This window comes from Polypterus senegalus, chromosome 3 (assembly GCF_016835505.1).
Source record: "Polypterus senegalus isolate Bchr_013 chromosome 3, ASM1683550v1, whole genome shotgun sequence".
Classification (NCBI taxonomy): domain Eukaryota; kingdom Metazoa; phylum Chordata; class Cladistia; order Polypteriformes; family Polypteridae; genus Polypterus; species Polypterus senegalus.
This window is the reverse complement of record NC_053156.1, coordinates 39969818-39990660: the sequence shown is the minus strand read 5'-3', so window position 1 is coordinate 39990660 and position 20843 is coordinate 39969818. Positions and strand designations below refer to the sequence as shown.

At 37.3% G+C, this 20843-nt stretch overlaps 1 protein-coding gene across 1 annotated transcript; it reads right to left on the bottom strand.

Moving 5' to 3' along the window:
- Positions 1–617: 617 nt before the first annotated feature.
- Positions 618–16712, bottom strand: rangrf (RAN guanine nucleotide release factor). Its single transcript, XM_039747005.1, has 7 exons — positions 16252–16712; positions 14942–15110; positions 11061–11165; positions 7551–7667; positions 7307–7469; positions 3599–3693; positions 618–1026 (listed from the first exon to the last, which is right to left on the bottom strand). The coding sequence occupies exons 1-7, from the start codon at positions 16265–16267 to the stop codon at positions 903–905; spliced, it is 789 nt and encodes a 262-aa protein (XP_039602939.1). The 5' UTR covers positions 16268–16712; the 3' UTR covers positions 618–902.
- Between the last annotated feature and the right edge of the window lie 4131 nt (positions 16713–20843).

The window sequence follows — 20843 nt, the reverse complement described above, 5'->3', positions numbered from 1 at the left end:
TTGGCACCGACCCGACACAGACTGACACCAGAGGCATGTATAAAACAAACAAAAACTTTTATTTTCTTCACCTGTGGGGTACGTCTTCCCTGCGAACCCCACAGGCACAACACAGTCCCAACACAAATAAAGCACCCAAATCGCCACACTCCTCTCAGGGCAGCTTTGTCCACCTCCTCCCAACTCTGGCGCCCTGAGTAGTGGCTGCAGGCTCCTCTTATAGTCCACCCGGAAGTGCTGCAGGTGCTCGTTGACCTACTTCTGGCTGCATTCCCCAGAGGGGCTCGTTAAGCTGTGCAGCTCTATGCAGCTCCCCCTGGCGGAGGCCATGGAGCCCAAACAACATGAGCTCTGGTGTTTCATGAAAGTGGCCCCAATGCAACCCAGAGGGGCTCCCACCAAATGTTCCGGGGGACATAGTGTGCATACCATGGCTGCTCCCCAGGGTCCAGTGTTGAAGGGGGCGTCCCGGCCAGGCATGGCCCCTGGCTGTCCGCTACACTATGTAGACTTTGTTTTATACTGGCACACAGTAATTTTTGTATCTGTTAAAATATCCTAATTACACAAATGAAGAGTACAGTTTGATAGATATGAACAAAACTAAGGGAACGAGGTATGATGGGCACATTTAATTGAAAAGACACTTCAAAATGAAAGGTGTACACTCACATTTAATTAGATATTTATTACATATTAAAAGGGGAATCTTTCTGTCAGTTGAACAAAATAAAAAACAAATATTGCACAGTCAGGTGTTTAGATGTTTTTTTTTTTTTTTTACCTTTTCTGTCGAAAACAATTCCACATAGATAATATTCATCTTTCCAGGCAAAATCTTTCATGAACAAGTGTAGAACACATATTAGTCTGGTTTGGGATGAGAAGTGTGTTTCAACAGGTTATCCAAACACAGAGGAGTTCAGCAGTCTGAATGTCTGCAGAAGCAGTCTGAATTGCTCCACAGTCCATGAGGGTGTGCTGATGTCTAATGCCGTTTCACTGGTGGCACTGCTGCTTAGAGGACTAAGATACACATAGAGAGAAGAGATGTTGAAACTAGTACGAATGGCATTCTGGCAAATCTCCAAAAACAAAGAAATGCAAATTCAACTCATTCACAGGGAATTGCATTGATGCTTTAGATGCTTTTAATGATGGAGAAAACAATTTAGGAAGTATGGTAAATTTACATACAGTTAGTCTTCATACTACCTTACCACAAAATAAAAGGGGTGTTGGGATTCTTCATCAGTTAAATTTATGAGAGATATTTGACCTAACAATTTAAGAGTTTAGTTTGAAATAAAAATGTTCTAATGACTTGATTAATGCAATTCAGGGTTGCATAGGATAGGCAGCACTGGGCTTGATTTGGGAAACTGCCCTGGGCAGGGTGCCAATCCAATTGCGCATGTGCGCGCACACACACACACAAACAAACTTAATTCTGAATCAACAATCAACGCTATCTTTTTGGGATTGAGAAGACAACCTGAACTGCTGAAGAAAAACTTGTGCGGCTGTTGACACTGACTAAGTGCAACGGCAATTTCAACCAAAAAAAAAAAAAACTTTTGCATATTACACAGACAAGTTCACAATTTTGATCATCGGAATGGTGGCATGTTGTTGCTAGTAGTTATGGCTTACATTTCCTTTTTCTAAATAACAGTTTGTCACAAACAAGACACACAAATAATTTAATTATTGTAGAGTATTGTCTTAATTGGCAAGCATGTCTGTTGCCCTACACTTAAATGAAATAACTCATAATAAAATAATTTTAAATGTTTACTTGAAGAACTAACAAATGACAACTCTTTGAGTTGACGTTATGGTGCTGAACACACATGCTTCTAACACTTTCCAACTCTTTCAAGGTGAGCTCTTAATACAGAGGATTGCCCCCATGGAATGTGCATCCGTAAAGCAACAGTGCTAACCCCTGTGCCTCTCTAGTTTAGTTTCAATGTATAATGTTGGCTGACATAAGCCAGTGAGTCTCCTTTAATATTACAAATTTATTTAAAAAAAGAGGACCAATATGACAAAAAGGTAAAAAAAAAAAGTTAAAAAAAATAATTGTCTTAAAACTACTGCGGATTGTCTCAGTTCACCAAATTCATTGACACATTTTCATTTCCGGATTGACAAAATATTTTAGTTTACAAACCAATTCTTAAAAATTTTTCTTCAATTAAGCTGACACCAATTTATTCTAACTATTTTATATTGATCAAGTAAACCTAGGAACAGGTCTTATTTTAGGTAGATTTTGGTTATGATCTCAAGCATCAAAAGGACAAAATCCAGTTCAGGTTATCTCGATGATTTTCTTACAGAAGGCTTTTGCAAAGTTGTATAACTAAAATATCTGTTGAGAAAAAAAAAGTGGAAATATTGCAATGCGAGTTGAAGGAGTAGGATGTGAATATACTGTGTGACAGATGAGCATTAACTGTCATCTTTATGTTAAGCACCTATACCATACTGTGATGTTACTACTGATCACGGTTGGCAGCGCAGTTTAAACAATGAGGCAACACAATGCTACAATGACCATTTTACCATCTCATAGCTCCAGAAAAACAGATTCAAATCTGGGCTGAGTCATTGTATGCGTGGAGTGTCATGCCCTTCCTATGCCTCTGTGGGTTATTCTGAGGGTCCTCTGCATTTCCTCCCACATTGCAGAGATGTGTTCGACTCAATGTTAGCAGTAAGTTAGCCTTACATGAGAAAGTGAAGCTTTGCATGTGGCTATGCTCTGCTATTGGCTGGTGCCTCATCCAGGGTTGCATCTTGCCATTTACCCAGTGCTTCTGGGAAGAGCTCTGGCTCTCTGTGACCCTAAATTTAGCTGGACAAATGGAGAGAATGGATAAGTGCGATTTAAGTGTGATTGCTCACACAATCTCTCTTTTTAATAAAGGCAATAACTTCTCAGTTCACATTTGATCTGAAAAGTATGACAAATCATAATACATATTAAAAAACAACATAATTGTCACTTTCTTTAAGATTCATTGTTCTTCTTTTGTTTGTGTGAATGTTTCTGCTGGTAGTCCAGTTTTACTCCCATTTCGTGGAAGATGTAGGTGTAGGTGGATCAGAGGAAATAAATTAACCCTATATGAGTGTAGGTGCATGCATGCGAGTGCTCTGTGATTGACTGATTGACTGGATTAAGTGCTGCTGGGACAAACTCTGGCTCACTGCGACAGTCTATTAGATTAAACATATTTGAGTGAATTACTGTATTTTACAAATTATGCCCAAAGATAGAAATATAAAAAATATAAAAATACTGATATTAAAAATAAAAGCAATATGCACTTTTATTTAATAAAACATATGCAATACATACATAACACCATGGTTGTGCTAAATGTAATACTTTTTATACTTATAATGTTAATAAATACAGTAACTAATAACTGCTTTTCTACTATCCTAAATAGCATTGGTATATGTCACCTAAAAAAAAAAAAAAAACAATCACATAGACAGAATGGACTAGGAACCTAAAATAATGACAATAAAACATCTTTCAGCATAAAGTTAGCTAGACTCTAAAATGTTGGAATTAACTTACTGGATAACAACTGGGTCATTGAAAGAGATCACTATATCCGTTGTATATTGTGGGAGTCGGAAAAGTCCAAGATAGATGTTAACGGTGTTCTTCACCTGGCCAGGAAAGCCAATAAGCACATGAAAATTAGACTAAAGCATGCAGAACAAAAAAGATGAAACAAAATTTTGTTGTGATGCAGCTGCTTACCGAAGCATTGCTTCTTTCAGATATTTGTTTAGAAAAGTGTTAACACTTGTATCACTTTTCTGACAGACTAGAATACTGACTACTGCACTGGACTGTAAAGAACAAGCCTGTTACTTCAAACCATCCTAACTCACTGTATGACCCTGAAGTAGTCACTCAGCATACCAGTAATCAGGCAGTGGAAATATGAAAAATATCTTACTGTGCTATAACAATTAAACTTCCTTGAAATACTGGTCAGTCTAGAAATGCACTAACTACAATTAATTCATTTACAAATTATACTTTACCTATTGCTAACAAGACTCTATTAACTGCTCTTAATGTTCCTTAACATCAATTTTTAATGCTTCCAACTTGCCTCAGTTAGCACAGATACTTTGAAATGATATATTTTACACTATAGACTACGAAATTATCGGCACCCCTGAAATTTTCCCAGAAAATGCACCATTTCTCCCAGAAAATTGTTGTAATTACAAATGTTTTGGTATACATGTTTATTTCCTTTATGTGCATTGGAACAACACAAAAAAACAGAAATAATGCCAAATCTGACATCTTGTCACACAGAACTCCAAAAATGGGCCAGACAAAATTATTGGCACCTTTGCAAAATTGTGGGTAAATCTTTTTATTTCAAGCATATGATGCTCGTTTGAACTCACCTGTGACAAGAAACAGGTACTGGCAATATAGCAATCACACCTGAAGCCAGTTAAAATGGATAAAAGTTGACTCGGCCTTTCTGTTGTGTGTCTGAGTGTGCCACACTAAGCATGGAGATCAGAAAGAAGAGCAGAGAATTGTCTGAGGACTTAAGAACAAAAATGGTGGAAAAAATCAACAATCTCAAGGCTAGAAGTCCATCTCCAGAGATCTTCATGTTCCTTTGTCCACTGTGCACAACATAATCAAGAAGTTCACAAAACATGGCACTGTAGCTAATCTTCCTGGATGTGGACGGAAGAGAAAAATTGATAAAAGACTGCAATGAAGGATAGTCCGAATGGTGGATAAACAGCCCCAATCAACTTCAAAACATATTCAAGCTGACTCAGGGTGCAACAGTGTCAACTCGAATTATCCATCGACATCTGAAAGAAATGAAACGCTATGGCAGGAGAGCTGGGAGGACCCCACTGCTGACAAAGAAAAATAAAAAAGCCAGACTGGAGTTTGCCAAAATGTACTTGAGGAATCCTTCTGGGCGAACGTCTTCTGGACAGATGAGACCAAGGTGGAGCTTTTTGGTAAAGCTCATCATTCTGCTGTTTACAGAAAACGGAATGAGGCCTACGAAGAACAGTACCTACAGCCAAACATGGTGGAGGTTCTAAGATGTTTTGGGGATGTTTTGCTGCCTCTGGCACTGGATGCCTTGACTGTGTGCAAGGCATCATGAAATCTGAAGACTACCAAAAGATAATTGGGGCGCAATGTAGGGCCCAGTGTCAGAAAGCTGGGTCTGCATCAGAGGTCATGGGTGTTCCAGCAGGACAATGACCCCAAACATACCTCTAAAAGCACCCAGAAATGGTTGAAGACAAAGCCTGGAGAGTTCTGAAGTGGCCAGCAATGAGTCCGGATCTAAATCCGATTGAACACTTACGGAGAGATCTCAAAATTGCTGTTGGGAGAAGGCGCCCTTTAAATCTGAGAGACCTTGAGCAGTTTGCAAAAGAAGAGTGGTCGGAAATTCCATTTGTGAGGTGTAACAAGCTTGTTGATGGTTATAGGAAGCGCTTGATTTCAGTTAATTTTTCCAAAGGGCATACAACCAAATATTAGGTTGAGGGTGCCAATAATTTTGTCCAGCCCAGTTTTTGAGTTTTGTGTGAAATTATGTCAGATTTGGCTTTTTTTCTCTGTTTTTTGTGTTGTTCCAATGCACATAAAGGAAATAAACGTGTATACCAAAACATTTGTAATTGCAACAATTGTCTGAGAGAAATGGTGCATTTTCTGGGAAAATTCCAGGGGTGTCGAAATTTTGGCCATGACTGTATATGTTGTACTCATTTCTACATTTGGTTTGTTGGTACAGCTGCTTGCAAATTTTTGAATGCAATTACAATTGTCCGGGCCCTGATTTACTGAGGTGTTGCATTATCTAAGATTAACTTTAAAGTGCAACACACCACTTTTCTTATTATTCATACAAACTTTGCCGTGGATAACGTACCGACTGCATAAATACACTTTTACAGTTGACTATACAGAGTGAGCGATTGAGGAGGTGGTGTCTGAGGGAATGTAGGCATGACTCACTCACCCTCCCCTCGGCTATTGTCAGTGTGTTGCCAGTGTTGACTATGTACACAGACTGTACTGTTTCATTCACTTTCAAATGTATAAACACAAAAATCCAAAGCACTGTGGTGAACTGCAAACATATGCTCTTCTGGCTCAGAGGCAATATGAGTTAAATGGAGAGCTCCATCTGTCATCCACACAGAGCTTGTCTCTGGAAACTGAGTGGTCCACATCCCGGGTGACATTAGCTGATCTCTCTAGGTGCCAACGAACCATGTCCGTGGTGCTTCGCAAATAAACTCTACCCTACCACAGTGCAAATCCTACACTTATCACCAACTGAACTGCTGTTGACTTGCATCACAAAACATTTAATTATGAAGATTTGTGTTGGGGTGAGCTGTGAACGCATGGACTTTGGCTCAGTAGTGAGTGATTTGTGGTATGATCTAAATGGGGTACACTCCATAACTCAGCTGTGCAGAGCCAGTCTCTGACCACTGCGAGCAGTACACATCCCTAGTAACATCAACTGCTGCTCTCTTTCTCTCTGTGTCAGCCCCCACCTTCTCTGCACAGCACTGCCACTACATGGGCAATCTGTTTTATCAGTGTTCGGCTATCCTAAGACGCATCAGTTCACATTACCTCAGATGATTGGGTTTCTCCTGGACTTGATTTTTCAGCTACTAAGGGGAACAAGGCAAATTAAGAATTCTAATCCACTGGTTACATGCAAAATGTAAACTTCACAATTCAACAGCAGCCAAAATTGTAAATCATTTATGTTCTGATGTTATCTTCTTTTCTACATTACTATGTGTAGTCATGAAACAAGCTGGCGAGGTGCAACTTGATGAACTGGCTAAGGTACTGAACTTTAAACTACAGAGTTACTGGTTTAATTCCTGCTTCAACCTCACTATGTGACCATGAGGACATCACTTGACCTGTGTTTCATTTGTAAAAAGATCTCTAAATCACAATAATAAATTCTGAATTTCTAACTTGCCTTACATAAAAATGTATAGAAGATTACTCTTACGTAGTTAAGTGAGAGGGACAGGTGCATAGAACCAGCAAAATACAAAATTTGAAGTTGACACACACTTAAATTTGGCACATTTACACAGTGAGTAAGAGGTGGAATAATAGACTAATGGATGACAGTTTCAGGCTAGTCTCTTCATTTATTAATCCAAACTACATACATATTAAAACTTTAAACTCTATCAGAGTGAAACATATCTTGTTTGAACAAACCTCTTCATTGAACTTGGCCACAAGCTGGCGCCCTGTCAGAAACCAAGCAGATGAACATTCCTGCAGAGAAATCTCCTCCTTCAAAATGGGCTCCACACTGATTACCTCAGAGTTCCCAGAAGAGGAAGCTTCATTACTACTAGCGAGATCCTCAAAATGGTATCTAAAAGCAAAAAAATAAATAAGCGTCCAGCAATGACAAACAGAATAAAGACAGATCTATGATCATGACAGAATACTGTACTTAGCTGCAACTGCATCTCCGACATGCTCTTGGTACTCCAAAAGTTCAATTATGATACTCTGATCTGTGTGAGGGTGAACAAACACCTCTTGGTTGTCAGGTATATCTCGGACCTCACTGCCAAAGAAAGGCAATTTAACAACATTACTAGTTTTTAAATATTTGCATTGATTTTAACATAGACAAATTAATCAAATTTCAAGATAAACTAAAATGTATTCTCCCTCCAAGTTTGGTTTCCCAGCCAAAACTGTCTTTACATGTACAAAAAAAAGTTTACAATTAAGCATATGTAGCAATTATGCATAACATACAAAATACTGTACCACTTGAGAAGAGGTTAACTGCATTGTACCACTTCAAGTTTTGAAATGAATGATTAAAAAAAAAAAAACTGACTGGCTTTAGTGTCTCCTTGGAGATTTTGGACTGAAAAAGAGGAGCAACTTTAAAACAATTATAAATGGGACGAGGCTTTATAGCAACTACAGGGTGTAACTTTAAATTTTAAACTGTGTAGTTTTTCACAGTTTTGCAACCCAACAATGCCACACAGTTGTATAAAACAACTCTGTAGCTTAATGGATTAGACCAAACAAAAAAAAAAAAAAAAGGCCTTTAGGTAACACTGGGTATTATGCTACAACAATTTTCCAAAAATGGCATCAAATTAAGTGTTTTCAAAATAAAATATTTTCACTTGAATAAAAGTTAGCATAATGTTTAATTTCTCTCTAAAAGTAAATTTATTTTTCGTATCCATTCATTCTAATAAAGGGTTTGAAGTTAGAAAGAGCTTATAATACTATTGGGCTCAAGCCAGAAATCTTCAACCTGATGTTCAGTACATTGCAGAGCACACTCACTCACTCTAGGGAATAAAACAAAGGTACCCAGAAATATGACACGTGGACACAAAAAGAACATGCCAATTTCAGACATAAAGTACTAGGTTGAGAATCTGACTTTGGATAACTGAGACAACTAGTCTGATTACCGGGCCAGTCCAATCTATATATATAATTCACTAAGGCAAGACAACCATGGAAAGCACGCCGGAAGGGGCGTGGACTCACTGAGCCGCCGACAAGCAAGACACCTATGGCGCATGCAGGAAGGAGCCACGCCCACCAACTCCTGGCACCTCCGAGCCGCGTTGACTGTTCATAGAGGCATGTTTCTCGCGGAGGTGAATCGCCATATGCAGCGTGTTAAACGGTTTGCGAGGGGTATCCCATGGGATCCTTAAAACAATCCTTTACAACTGAGGTTAAAACACAATGAAGTAAGCAGTCTTTGAAAACCGAGTTTTCGGTTACGATGCACGACCGCGCACACCATAGCAAACTGTTTTACTGTGTTGGTTGGTTCCGTGCATTGTTATAATGTTGCTTTTCTTGCTGATTTATTACATTACAGATTTTTCAAATGTTAATTTTCTCCCTGTGCTTAAAATCATTAAAAACCAAGCCTGACTATGCGGCGTATGGTACGCCGTGGGTTGGCTAGTTAAATTTAATTCAGTGTTGTAATCATGTGTTGCACCCAAGGCTACTGAGAAATGTTTCAAAACTGTGACCAAAAACTAGAATATGTGGACTGAAAAATTAACAAATGAAACAGAGAAGTATAACAAATACTGTTGCATTACAATACTTTAGTTCCTAGCCAGGATGCCATCTTCGTAAAAATGACGTTTTCTCCCACATCCTTCTAGATGTTCCATAAAATCAGGTACTTGCATACACTCTGTCTCTTTGTTACTCAGTTAAACTTAAAACATGTTCTTTACTTAAGTTAAATACATATTTGAAGAAGATCATTTTTGTCAGTTAGCTGAGAATTGTCAATGGATGGAGCCCAGCTTGCAATTAATGCAATTTTACACGCATATCACTAAGATATCTCCTCAAAACAAACAGGGCAAATAGTGATATTCAAAAGGGTGGTGATATACAGTGGATATGGAAAGTATACACAAGCCTTCTAAAAATCATAGATTTTGTGTAATAAAAAATGCCAAGACAAATCCTGTAAGAACTTATTTGACCTTTATTGCAGAATTGTAATCTATATAAAGAAGGTGAAAACAAATTGTTTTGTGAAAAAAGGAAAAAAAAAAAAAAAACACATACAAAACATGGTTGCAGTAGTATGCACACCCTTTAATTATCAAGAATGTGGCTGCGTTCACAATAAGTCTCAATTCAAATAGTAGTTAGTATACACCTGACATCAATTAAAGTGGCTCTGACTGAGCTAGGATTATTCTGATATCCTGTTAGTTCCAAAAGCCATGGTCCACAATGAGCTTTTAAAACATGAACGGGATCTCGTCATTGAAAGGTATCAATCAGGACAAGGGTACAAAAAAAAAAATACCCAAAGCATTAAACATCCCATAGAGCACGGTGAAGAGTCATCAATAAGTGGAGAAAATATGGCTCTAAAGTGCGACTCTAGCAAGATCAGGACATTCACCCAAGACTGATGAGAAGACAAGTAGAAAACTGGTCAGGGAGGCCACCAAAAGGTCTACAGCAACATTAAAGGAACTGCAGGATTTCTTGGCAAATACTGGTTGTTCCCTACATGTGACAACATTCAGTTGTAATCTTCATATTGTGGGGTACAGTAGCAAGATGAAAGTCTTTTCTCATAAAGAAAAGCACCCAGGCCCTGCAAAAATTTTCAAAAAGGTAAGCCCATTCTCCCACAACCATGGTGAAAAATGTATCATGTTCTAACTATATGGCCATAATTCCAGGTCTGGAAATTTTTTGCAAGGAGGAGTGGGCAAACTGTCCCAAACTGATACAACTCTTACCCAAAAAGACTAAGTGCTGTAGTAAAAATCAAAAGGTGCTTCAGTTAAGTATTAGATTAAGTAGTCTGCACACTAATGCAACCAGGTTTTGTATATTTTTTTTCTTTTGTTCCTAAACAGTTTGATTTGTTGTCACCTTTTTACAATAAAAGTGAAAAAAGTTCTGACAGGAGTTATGTTGGTTTCATTCTTTATTACATAAAACCTGATTTTCGCAGGGGTGTGTTGACCTTTTATATCTACTGTATATTTGTCAGAATAGTTTAATTTTTAAAATATAAATGTACTCCAGTCAGAGCCATACTATAATTTTGCAAAGTATGTTTTAACACCAAAAACTCAATGGTGAAAGCTTCATCGGGGATGAAAGTTTAGATATCACTCATGTAAGTACTAATAACAGTTCAATATCTGAGTCACTCCAAATTAATTATATGATTAAGAACACAGCACAATTCACAACCAATTTCTATGTATGCTTTGTTCCTTAACGTTATGAAATACTTAAAACTTAAGCTTCAGCTTATTTTAGCATTATAATATTTTTTCCTCTCTAGCTGTGGGGCTGGCAAAGTGCTCCTATTACACACCACAAATGGCATATACAAATACACTGCTGCCCAACATGTGTGCACATGCTCCCCTCGCTACCCCTAGGAAGTTATTAAAAAAACAAAAATCACCTGATGTCTTTATAACCATGAGGCAGGACTCCAGAGAAGTATCCTGAAAATAAATATTTTCCACTGATCTCAATAGACTGCATTCTCAGTTCCGGGAAAGCAATCCTAGATGGAGTGAAAAAAAAATAAAAAAAGCTTATATGGTATAAAATGTACAAGGTTCTCTCTCTCTCTCTCTCTCACTATATATAAAAAAAAATATATATATATATATATATATATATATATATATATATATATATATATATATATATATATATATATATATATATATATATATATATATATATATATATATATATATATATATATATATATATATATATATATATATATATAATATATATATATATATATATAAATATATAAATATATATATATATATATATATATATATATATATATATATATATATATATATATATATATATATATATATATATATATATATATATATATATATATATATATATATATATATATATATATATATATATATATATATATATATATATATATATATATATATATATATATATATATATATATATATATATATATATATATATAAATATATATATATATAACATGCAAATATGTATTGCCTTGCTAAAAGCAAAAAAGTTAAAACACTAGAGAAGCTCATTATAAGGTCCACAAAAATTAAGACAGAGGGGCTGGCCACTGTATATAATTCACAACATTACTTCTTGTCACCTATTCTCTTCTATACAATCAATGTTTCTTTCCTGTTTTGAACCTCACTCATTCATAAAAGGTTTTTTACTTGGTTGTCTACATTTGAGACACTGCAGTCTTCTTTCCTGTACCCACAAAAAGGTCCCAACAAAATATTTACGGGGAAAAAGACAATCACAATACTAACATTTACCCATTTTTGCCCACACCGCCAACAGCACATCTTACAAAGCCACCTGCACTCATTCCAATGTACATTCCCATCGGAAGACTTTAATCTCCCACAAAAACCCAACAATTGTTTAAGAAGCCTGCAAAATATATTGCCAATGGTATTTTCTTCCACTTCTAGCAGTAGAGAAAGCAACTCCAAACTTTTAGATGGTCCAAGCAGTAATTGGAACAGTTTTATGAAACATCATTGCTGTTTGCAACATGTCAAAATAAAAAATGACTCAGTGTTAGAACTTCATTGTCTGACTACCGAATGGCAAAAAAAATTCTGAACACACTGTATATCTGACTAAAACAATAAAAAAATGTGATCAATGTTAAAAAAAAAACCAAAAACTTGTGAACATCTAATGATAATTTGAACATACAGATGTGGATAAATTTGTCGATAACCTTACAGCCCAATGAAAATGTGTTGCGTGCCCCCTGAAATCTGATTAAATGAAAAGTGATTGTCCCCTGTATACTTTCATGCCTTTTACACGTGCATCTCAATAAATTAGAATATCATTGAAAAGTTAATGTATTTCAGTAATTCAATTCAAAAAGCGAAACTTATATTATATAGATTCATTTCACACAGAGTGATAAATTTTAAGTGCTTATTTCTTTTTATTTTGCTGATTATGGCTTATAACTAATGAAAACCCAAAATTCAACATCTCAGAAAATTAGAATATTGTGAAAAAGTGCAATGTTGTAGACTCCTGGTGTCACACTCCACTCAGCTAATTAACCCAAAACACCTGCAAAGGTGTCCTGAGCCTTTAAAATGGTCTCTCAGTCTGGTTCAGTAGGCCACACAATCATGGGGAAGACTACTGACTTGACAGTTGCCCAGAAGACAGTCAACACCACCCTCCACAAGGAGGGTAAGCCACAAAAGGTCACTGCTAAAGAAGCTGGCTGTTCACAGAGTGCTGTATCCAAGCATATTAATAGAAAGTTGAGTGGAAGGAAAATTTGTGGCAGAAAAAAAATGTACAAGCAGCAGGGGTAACCGCAGCCTTGAGAGGATTGTGAAACACAGCCCATTCAAGAATTTTGCATTTCTTGCGTCAAGTCACTCCTGAACCAGAGACAACGTCAGAAGCGTCTTACCTGGGCTAAGGAGAAAATGGACTGGACTGTTGCTCAGTGGTTCAAAGTCCTCTTTTCAGATGAAAGTAAATTTTGCATTTCATTTGGAAATCAAGATCCCAGAGTCTGGAGGAAGAGTGGAGAGGCACAGAATTCAAGTTGCTTGAGGTCCAGTGTGAAATTTCCATAGTCAGTGATGATTTGGAGAGCCATGTCATCTGCTGGTGTTGGACCACTGTGTTTAATCAAGTCCAAAGTCAAAGCAGCCGTCTACCAGGAAATTTTACAGCACTTCATGCTTCCTTCTGTCAATAAGCATTATGGAGATGCTGATTTCATTTTCCAGCAGGACTGGCACCTGTCCACTCTGCCAAAAGTACCAATACCTGGTTTAATAAGCATGGTATCACTGTACTTGATTGGCCAGCACTCTCGCCTGACCTACACCCCACAGAGAATCTACGGGGTATTGTCAAGATGAAGATGAGAGACACCAGACCCAACAACGCAGATGAGCTGAAGGCCGCTATCAAAGCATCCTGCAGTAATTCATGCAAAAGGAGCCCCAACCAAGTACCGAGTGTGTACAAGGGCATACTTTTCAGTAGGCCAACATTTCTGTATTAAAAATCTTTTTTTTTATTGGTCTTATGTAATACTCAAATTTTCTGAAATACTGAATTTTGAGTTTTCATTACCTATAAACCATAATCAGCAAAATGTAAAGAAATAATCGCTGAAATATATCACTCTCTGTGTAATTAATCTATATAAATATGAGTTTCACTTTTTGAATCAAATTACTGAAATAAACTCACTTTTCGATGATATTCTAATTTATTGAGATGCATCTGTAAGTAAAGCCATGGCAAAGCAAAGGGTGTAAAAGAAACCAAGTTTTGCTTAAGCTAAAGATAGTCTAAAATGGCCTGGACATATTTGTTGGTACCCCTAGAAAATGATCATAAATAATTGGATTAGAGTAATTTTTCAAACTAGCTGTTTTCTTTAACTAGTATCCCACATCTCCAACAGTGCAATAAGTCATTTAGCCTATTTAAATTGAGAAAACTCACTCTGCTTTTTGCTATCATAACGTGTTCCACATTGAACAAGGGCTAGAGAAAGCTAAGGAGAGCTATGTCTGAAAAGATCAGAAAGAAAATGGTAGAAAAAGCATGTCAAAAACAAAGGCTATAAGACCACCTCCAAGCAGCTTGATGTTTCTGTGAGAACAGTCGCAAATAATAATAAGTTTAAGGTCAATGGATCTGTAGCCAAACTCTTTGGATGTGGCTGCAAGAGAAAAATCGAACTCATAATGATGAAAGGATTGTGAGAACGGTAGACAAAAAGCCAAGGACATCTTCCAAAGAGATTCAAGCTGAACTCCTAGTTCAAGGTCCATCAGCATCTGATAACACCATCCATCACTTTATTAGTAACAGTCAGCTCAAAGGAAGATGACCCAGGAGGATTCCACATGACAAAGCCAGAGTGGAATTTACTAAAATTCATACTGACAAGCTACAATGCTTCTGGAAGAATGTCCTTTGGATAGATGATCTTTTCACCATACCTACTGTGAAACATGGAGGAGGCTCGGTTATGTTTTGAAAGTGCTTTATTGTGGCTGGCATGGGGTGCCTTGAAGTCTGTGCAGTGAACAATTAAATCTCAAGACTATGATGACATTGTGGAGCAAAACGTACTGCACATTGTCAGAAAGCTCTGGCTCAGGTCATGTATCCTCCAACAGGATGATGATGACCCAAAGCACACAGCTAAAAGCACCCACAAAAAGCTAAAAACAAAACATTGGACTATTCTTAAGTGACCATATATGAGAGTTCCGATTTAAATCTTACCAAACATCTACAGAAAGAACTGAAACAAGCAGTCTGGAGAAGGCTCCCTTCAGACCTGACACAGTTGGACCAAGTTGCCCAAGACAGGAAGAGTGGGCCAAATGACCTGTTGACAGGTGCAGAATTCTCCCTGAGAGCTCCAGAAATTGCTTGCTTGCAGTGACTGCCTCTAAAGGTTGTGCAACAAAATATTAGGTTAATGATCCCTTCATTTTTGTCTGTGCCATTTTCATTTGTGTTATTAGAAATATTCTGTTCAATCAAAACTCTAAAGAACAGTCTGATTTTTGTTAAATAAGGAATAAACAACAAATGGTGCCAATTATGTTTGTCAGTTATTTCAGAGGCAATTGTAGGCTCTTCTTTCTTTCATGGAGGGGACAAACATTTATCTACATCTGTAACACTCAAAACTCAAATTATTACTACTATTTCCCATTTCAATTCAAATGACTACAGTTTTCTTGATAATGGTGTTTTACAAAGCCTATCAACAAAAGCCACAGTAAGTCAGCAGTAATTTGATCCATGGTAGAAATATTTGACTCACATGCAACTTTATGTAGCATATTCAAAAGAGTACGGAGCTCTATAAAAAAAATGTACACAGAAAGTACTTGGTTGGCTACACAGTACTTGTAATACATCTGCATAACTTATAACCGAGACCCCCTATCTTAAGTAATATTTTTGGGCAAAGCCAGCTAACACTACTAGTGAGTGTAAGTGTGTGTATATATAAAGAGACACACAAACACACAAAATATACAGTGGATTTAGAGAGCATTCTGTACACTTCAATATGCTGTGGATTTCATTTTTGCCCATCAATCTACATTCAAAAACCCATAATGACAAAGTGAATACATGTTTTTAAAAAGTTTGCACATTTATTAGAGAAATGTATTACAATTTAGTTTGAGGTTTTTTTATTTATTAAAAGATGAAAAACTGGAATCTCATATAAATTATTCAGACTCTTATTTTGGTGCTTCGTGAAAGTTCCTTTCGGAAACAATTACAGCCTTGAGTCTTCTTGGTTAAGTCCCTAAAGGGTAAACTGCAGTAAGAGATGGGTCTGAATATTATCCACTGTATATTTGAAACAAATTTAAAAATCTAAAAATCAAAAGCGGAATATAATCCAGAAACTAATCAGCGATTCACTTAATGACCCGAAAGTGCAATATATTATATATTTCTGTTGCAGCAGGTTTTAGCTGACCTAGGCATCTGTGGTATTCCCTTACAGTTGTCGACGGCTGCGCATCCTCACATCCATAAATAAAGTTGCATAATAAAAGTCTCACCTCTCTCCGACAGCATCGTTCCGAAGTTCTGAACCAACTCAGGACAGTGTTTAAATTATCTTAGGGAAGTTTGAGCAAAAACATAGACACACACAAGAAAAAGCGTACAAATGTCACCGGTAAAGAAGGCGTGCTCAGTCCAAAACGTAACATAAAAAGTTACTTGATGGCGATGATTATCGTTTCCGTTTCCAGGACCGGAGCCGTCAGGCCACAACAAAAACATCGATTTTTTACATTTTTCTTCTGGCGCTTTCGCTCCGTACAGCGGAGCGGCAAATTTAAAAGTGAGTCTCGAGGCTCCCGTCTTCGCAAAGTTGTTGAAAACACGAGCAATAATAACGTCGCTATCCTCCAGCTAAATGTCGATCATAAATAACGTGGCATGCCAATGGGTCAGCCTAACCGTTGTACACAAACCCCTGTATAAAAATGTTTTTCCTGTACATATATTTCATACACGCTGGTGTAAAATAATTATTAAAACACAGCACGACTCACCCGCCGCTATTCAGCAATCAGCACGCTCCTTAGTGGAGGAAATGGGCGGGACAGGAAGAAGCGAAAGAACTCGGGGCGGGGCTGACCTTAAAGAAACAGTTCATTACTTCGTGTCAGTCATAGACTTATGTAGATAGACGCCGCATTCCCTGTGTTGCCCAGTCGACACGATACGTCAGCGCGTCCGCCACATTGCGAGTGGCAAAAGTGCCATTTAAACTAATACAGGTAGACGTGGAAACTGGGTTTTCTGATGAAAAACAATAACGTTTAAAAACTATCGTTTACATATAACAGATTTTGGCGAATCGTTTACATGCAAGTATTTATATCCGTTTATACACTAATAATGACAATTATTAAATAGTAATAATTATTATTATTATTAAATAATTCTGCTGCTGCCTCGCAGTTAGGAGACCTGGGTTCGCTTCCCGGGTCCTCCCTGCGTGGAATTTGAATGTTCTCCCCATGTCTGCCTGGGTTTCCTCCGGGTGCTCCGGTTTCCTCCCACGGTCCAAAGACATGCAGGTTAGGTGGATTGGCGATTCTAAATTGGCCCTAGTGTGTGCTTGGTGTGTGGGTGTGTTTGTGTATGTCTGGCGGTGGGTTGGCACCCTGCCTGGGATTGGTTCCTGCCTTGTGCCCTGTGTTGGCTGGGATTGGCTCCAGCAGACCCCCCCGTGACCCTGTGTTCGGATTTAGCGAGTTGGAAAATGGATGGATGGATTAAATAATTCCTCCCATATAAGTAACATTTCTCAGACTGCCTTCTTCCATCTCCGAAACATTTCTAGACGTCGTCCTGTTCTTACGCAACACAGTACTGAAGTTTGGGTTAATGCCCGAGTCACCTCACGTATAGATTACTGTAATGCTAGTCTATCTGGCATCCCAAAAAAATGTATCCATCGCTTACAACCTCTTCAAAATTCTGCTGCCAGGATAATAACCTGCTGTTCTAAATCCACTGAACATATTACACCTACTCTCTCTCTCAACTTCACTGGCTCCCTGTTAACTACAGAATACAATACACAGTACCACTCTTAAACATTTAAAGCTCTCCACAACCTCACTGATCTCCTACAGACTTACAGTCCTCTCGCTCACTCAGATCCTCATCTGAAGCTCGACTTTCTGTACCACACATCAAACTCTGTGCTATGGGAGCTCGAGCGTCTCTCATACGGCTCCTCAACTCGGGAATTCTCTTCCCTCTCATAAATATCAGCTCAATTCAATAATACATTTTAAAACTGACCTTAAAACTTATCTTTTCAAACTGGCATACCAATTGTGAATTGTGCACTGTTACTGCCAGTTATCTTTGTTTGTTTGCTAATTATTGCTTTTTGATTGATCATTCTCTTGTTTTAATTTTACTAATGTTGTTTCATTTTATTGTAAGGTGACTTTGAGTGCTAAGATTATAAAATGGGATTTTCTAATTGCCAAATATAACCAAAACAATTGTTCAGCTTTACCTATGAAATGTAATCCTCCGGGATCTGGTTTGGAGCGTACAGCGGTTTGTACAATCCCAAGCAGCACATGCCTGAGGCATCTTTATCCATTACTTCACTCCACAGCAGTGCCACTCGCAATATGGCGGCGATGTTGAGGTACGATGCTGCTGGTCATGAGGCGTCTAGTTATTCTGTGTCTATGGTGTCAGCTAGTGACAGAACACAGAAGGAGTAAAGTATGAAAGACCTCTTCTTTTAAATAACTTTTTGTTCAATATTTATGATTTACAATACCAACGTGTTTTGTTTTTTCCTAAGTAAGCAAAAAGTGTACAGAGCAGACTCATTGCTTATTTTAATATCACAATTAAATCAATACGAGAAACCAACAATATAAACTTATAATTAACAGAATGTAGAAGTCCTATTAAAATGTTAACATGTTCTTAAATTGTGTGCAAAGACGGCAAGTATGTCTATTTACAAAATTTAAAGAGATAACAATCCTGTTTAGTTCCATCATGAAAGCCACCGATGATATGTGAGTTTTAAAACATTTATATTTGCTGATAAATTATTTATCTAAAATGGTAATATTACTACATAAAAATTGATTATTTTCTCCTCACCTGTAAGACCATTTTTAAATACGATTCAAGGTAATTATAGAAAGCTTTATATTGTTTAAAGACATCTTATTTTATATATTCACCCAAAATGCAATGAACAATGTATTTATTGTTTAGGATTGGGGTTTTATGTAATTTCTTTATATAATTTTCCAAAAGTTTACTAGGCAGTTTATTTATATCAGAATCACTGTTTAAAAGAAATAATATGCCACTAAAATGTTCAAAAATGTTTGAAGGGAGTTTAAACCAAACCATTTCATTAATCAAACTCTTGGTCCTCCCTGTTCAAAACATTCCATTATGTCTACCAATTTTATAATGACATTTATTTTTTCATATAAATGTAAGGTGCAACCAATTAATATATTTTACGTTCTATTAGTAACAGTCATTAAACAGATAAGTAAGAAGTGAAATATGTAGTTAACTCATTGGAAAGCATGTCTAAAATGTGAGATATCTGCTTGTTGCCAGTTATTTAAAATATCCTGGCTTTTTCTATTTAAACTCAAAAGATATGTAATTTCATTACTAACTGAAATGCCATAAAGAGGATTTAAATTCTGATCATGGATACATTTATTTAGATTCAGATACATTACAGAAACTTTAGAAAGCATACTTAATGCCTCCCTCATTGCCTGTCACTACAAGACTGGAACACATGTGTACAATGATAGTGAAGGCAGCAGGCAATATCTTTGTGAAACAACACACTAATTACTGCAAAATAATACTTTTTATGAGAGGCAGAAATATGCTTCCATAGAATTCACTACTTACACTAAAACTGTAAATCTTTTATCTCATTTTCCCCACTTGCCAAATATTAAAATTTAACGCCTCGTTATACTGGAATAGGGAATGCTTTAAAAAACAAATAAAAATTATGCAAGTGTGACAAATCATTATATTTCCTCTTAAAACAGTGACCTGATCCTGAATTGACTACCTCTCCTAATATTGTTAATAATGTTGCTATATCATAACACAGGGTCACGTCACTGGGTCTATCTCAGCCAACACCGGGCGCAAGGCAGGAACAAATCCTGGGCAGGGCACACACTTGGGACAATTTAGGATTGCCAATGCACTAAACCTGCATGTCTTTGGATTGTGGGAGGAAACCCACACAGACAATACAGTTTACAATACAATACAATACAGTTTATTTTTGTATAGCCCAAAATCACACAGGAAGTGCCGCAATGGGCTTTAACAGGCCCTGCCTTTTGACAGCCCCCCTGCCTTGACTCTCTGAGAAGACAAGGAAAAACTCCCAATAAAAACCTTGTAGGGAAAAATGGAAGAAACCTCGGGAAAGGCAGTTCAAAGAGACCCCTTTCCAGGTAGGTTGGGCGTGCAGTGGGTGTCAAAAGTAGGGGGTCAATACAATACAATACACAGAACAGAACAATTCCTTAAGACAGCATAATAATAAAAATTTTAGAAGTACGGTTTAACAGTAGATGATATGACATAATTAGGTTTGGATATTTTTAGAGTCCTGGAGACCTCATCCATCTAGCTGCCTCCCCATATGGCCATGCCACGGCTGAAACGTTGCTCCGATGAAAGGACCCCTCTTTTCCATGATTCCTGTGATCCTCCATCAGGGATGACTTTACCATAGGCAGGCAAACAACTTGGCAGGTGGGCCGTGGCACCAATGGCCACATTTGGGTACAGAGAAAAGAAACAGAATAGGTGAGGGTTAGTATTCAAATATAATTTGAATAACACAGACACGGGGAGAACCCGGGAAGCGAACTGCGAGACAGCAGCACTGCCCACTGCACCACCATGCCACCCTCATTTGTAACTAGTTGTATATTGATTGCATTTACTGTTTCTGTTTTCCTATAAAGATGAAGAGACTGGCATCTGCAATGCAATACAACTGTCTAAAATGACTTATCCTTCTCATTTCTTTTGACATGATGACTTTGTGTTCAGAGTTTTTTTTTTAAGCCATAGAAGGGTTTGTTCC

Excerpts from the sequence above, each read along its gene's own strand:
- rangrf (XM_039747005.1), bottom strand. Across the intron at positions 3,694-7,306 it reads TGGCCAAGTTCAATGAAGAG|GTGAAGAACACCGTTAACAT; the intron begins GTTTGTTCAAAC and ends TTTCCTGGCCAG. Across the intron at positions 1,027-3,598 it reads AATGACCCAGTTGTTATCCA|TCCTCTAAGCAGCAGTGCCA; the intron begins GTAAGTTAATTC and ends TGTGTATCTTAG.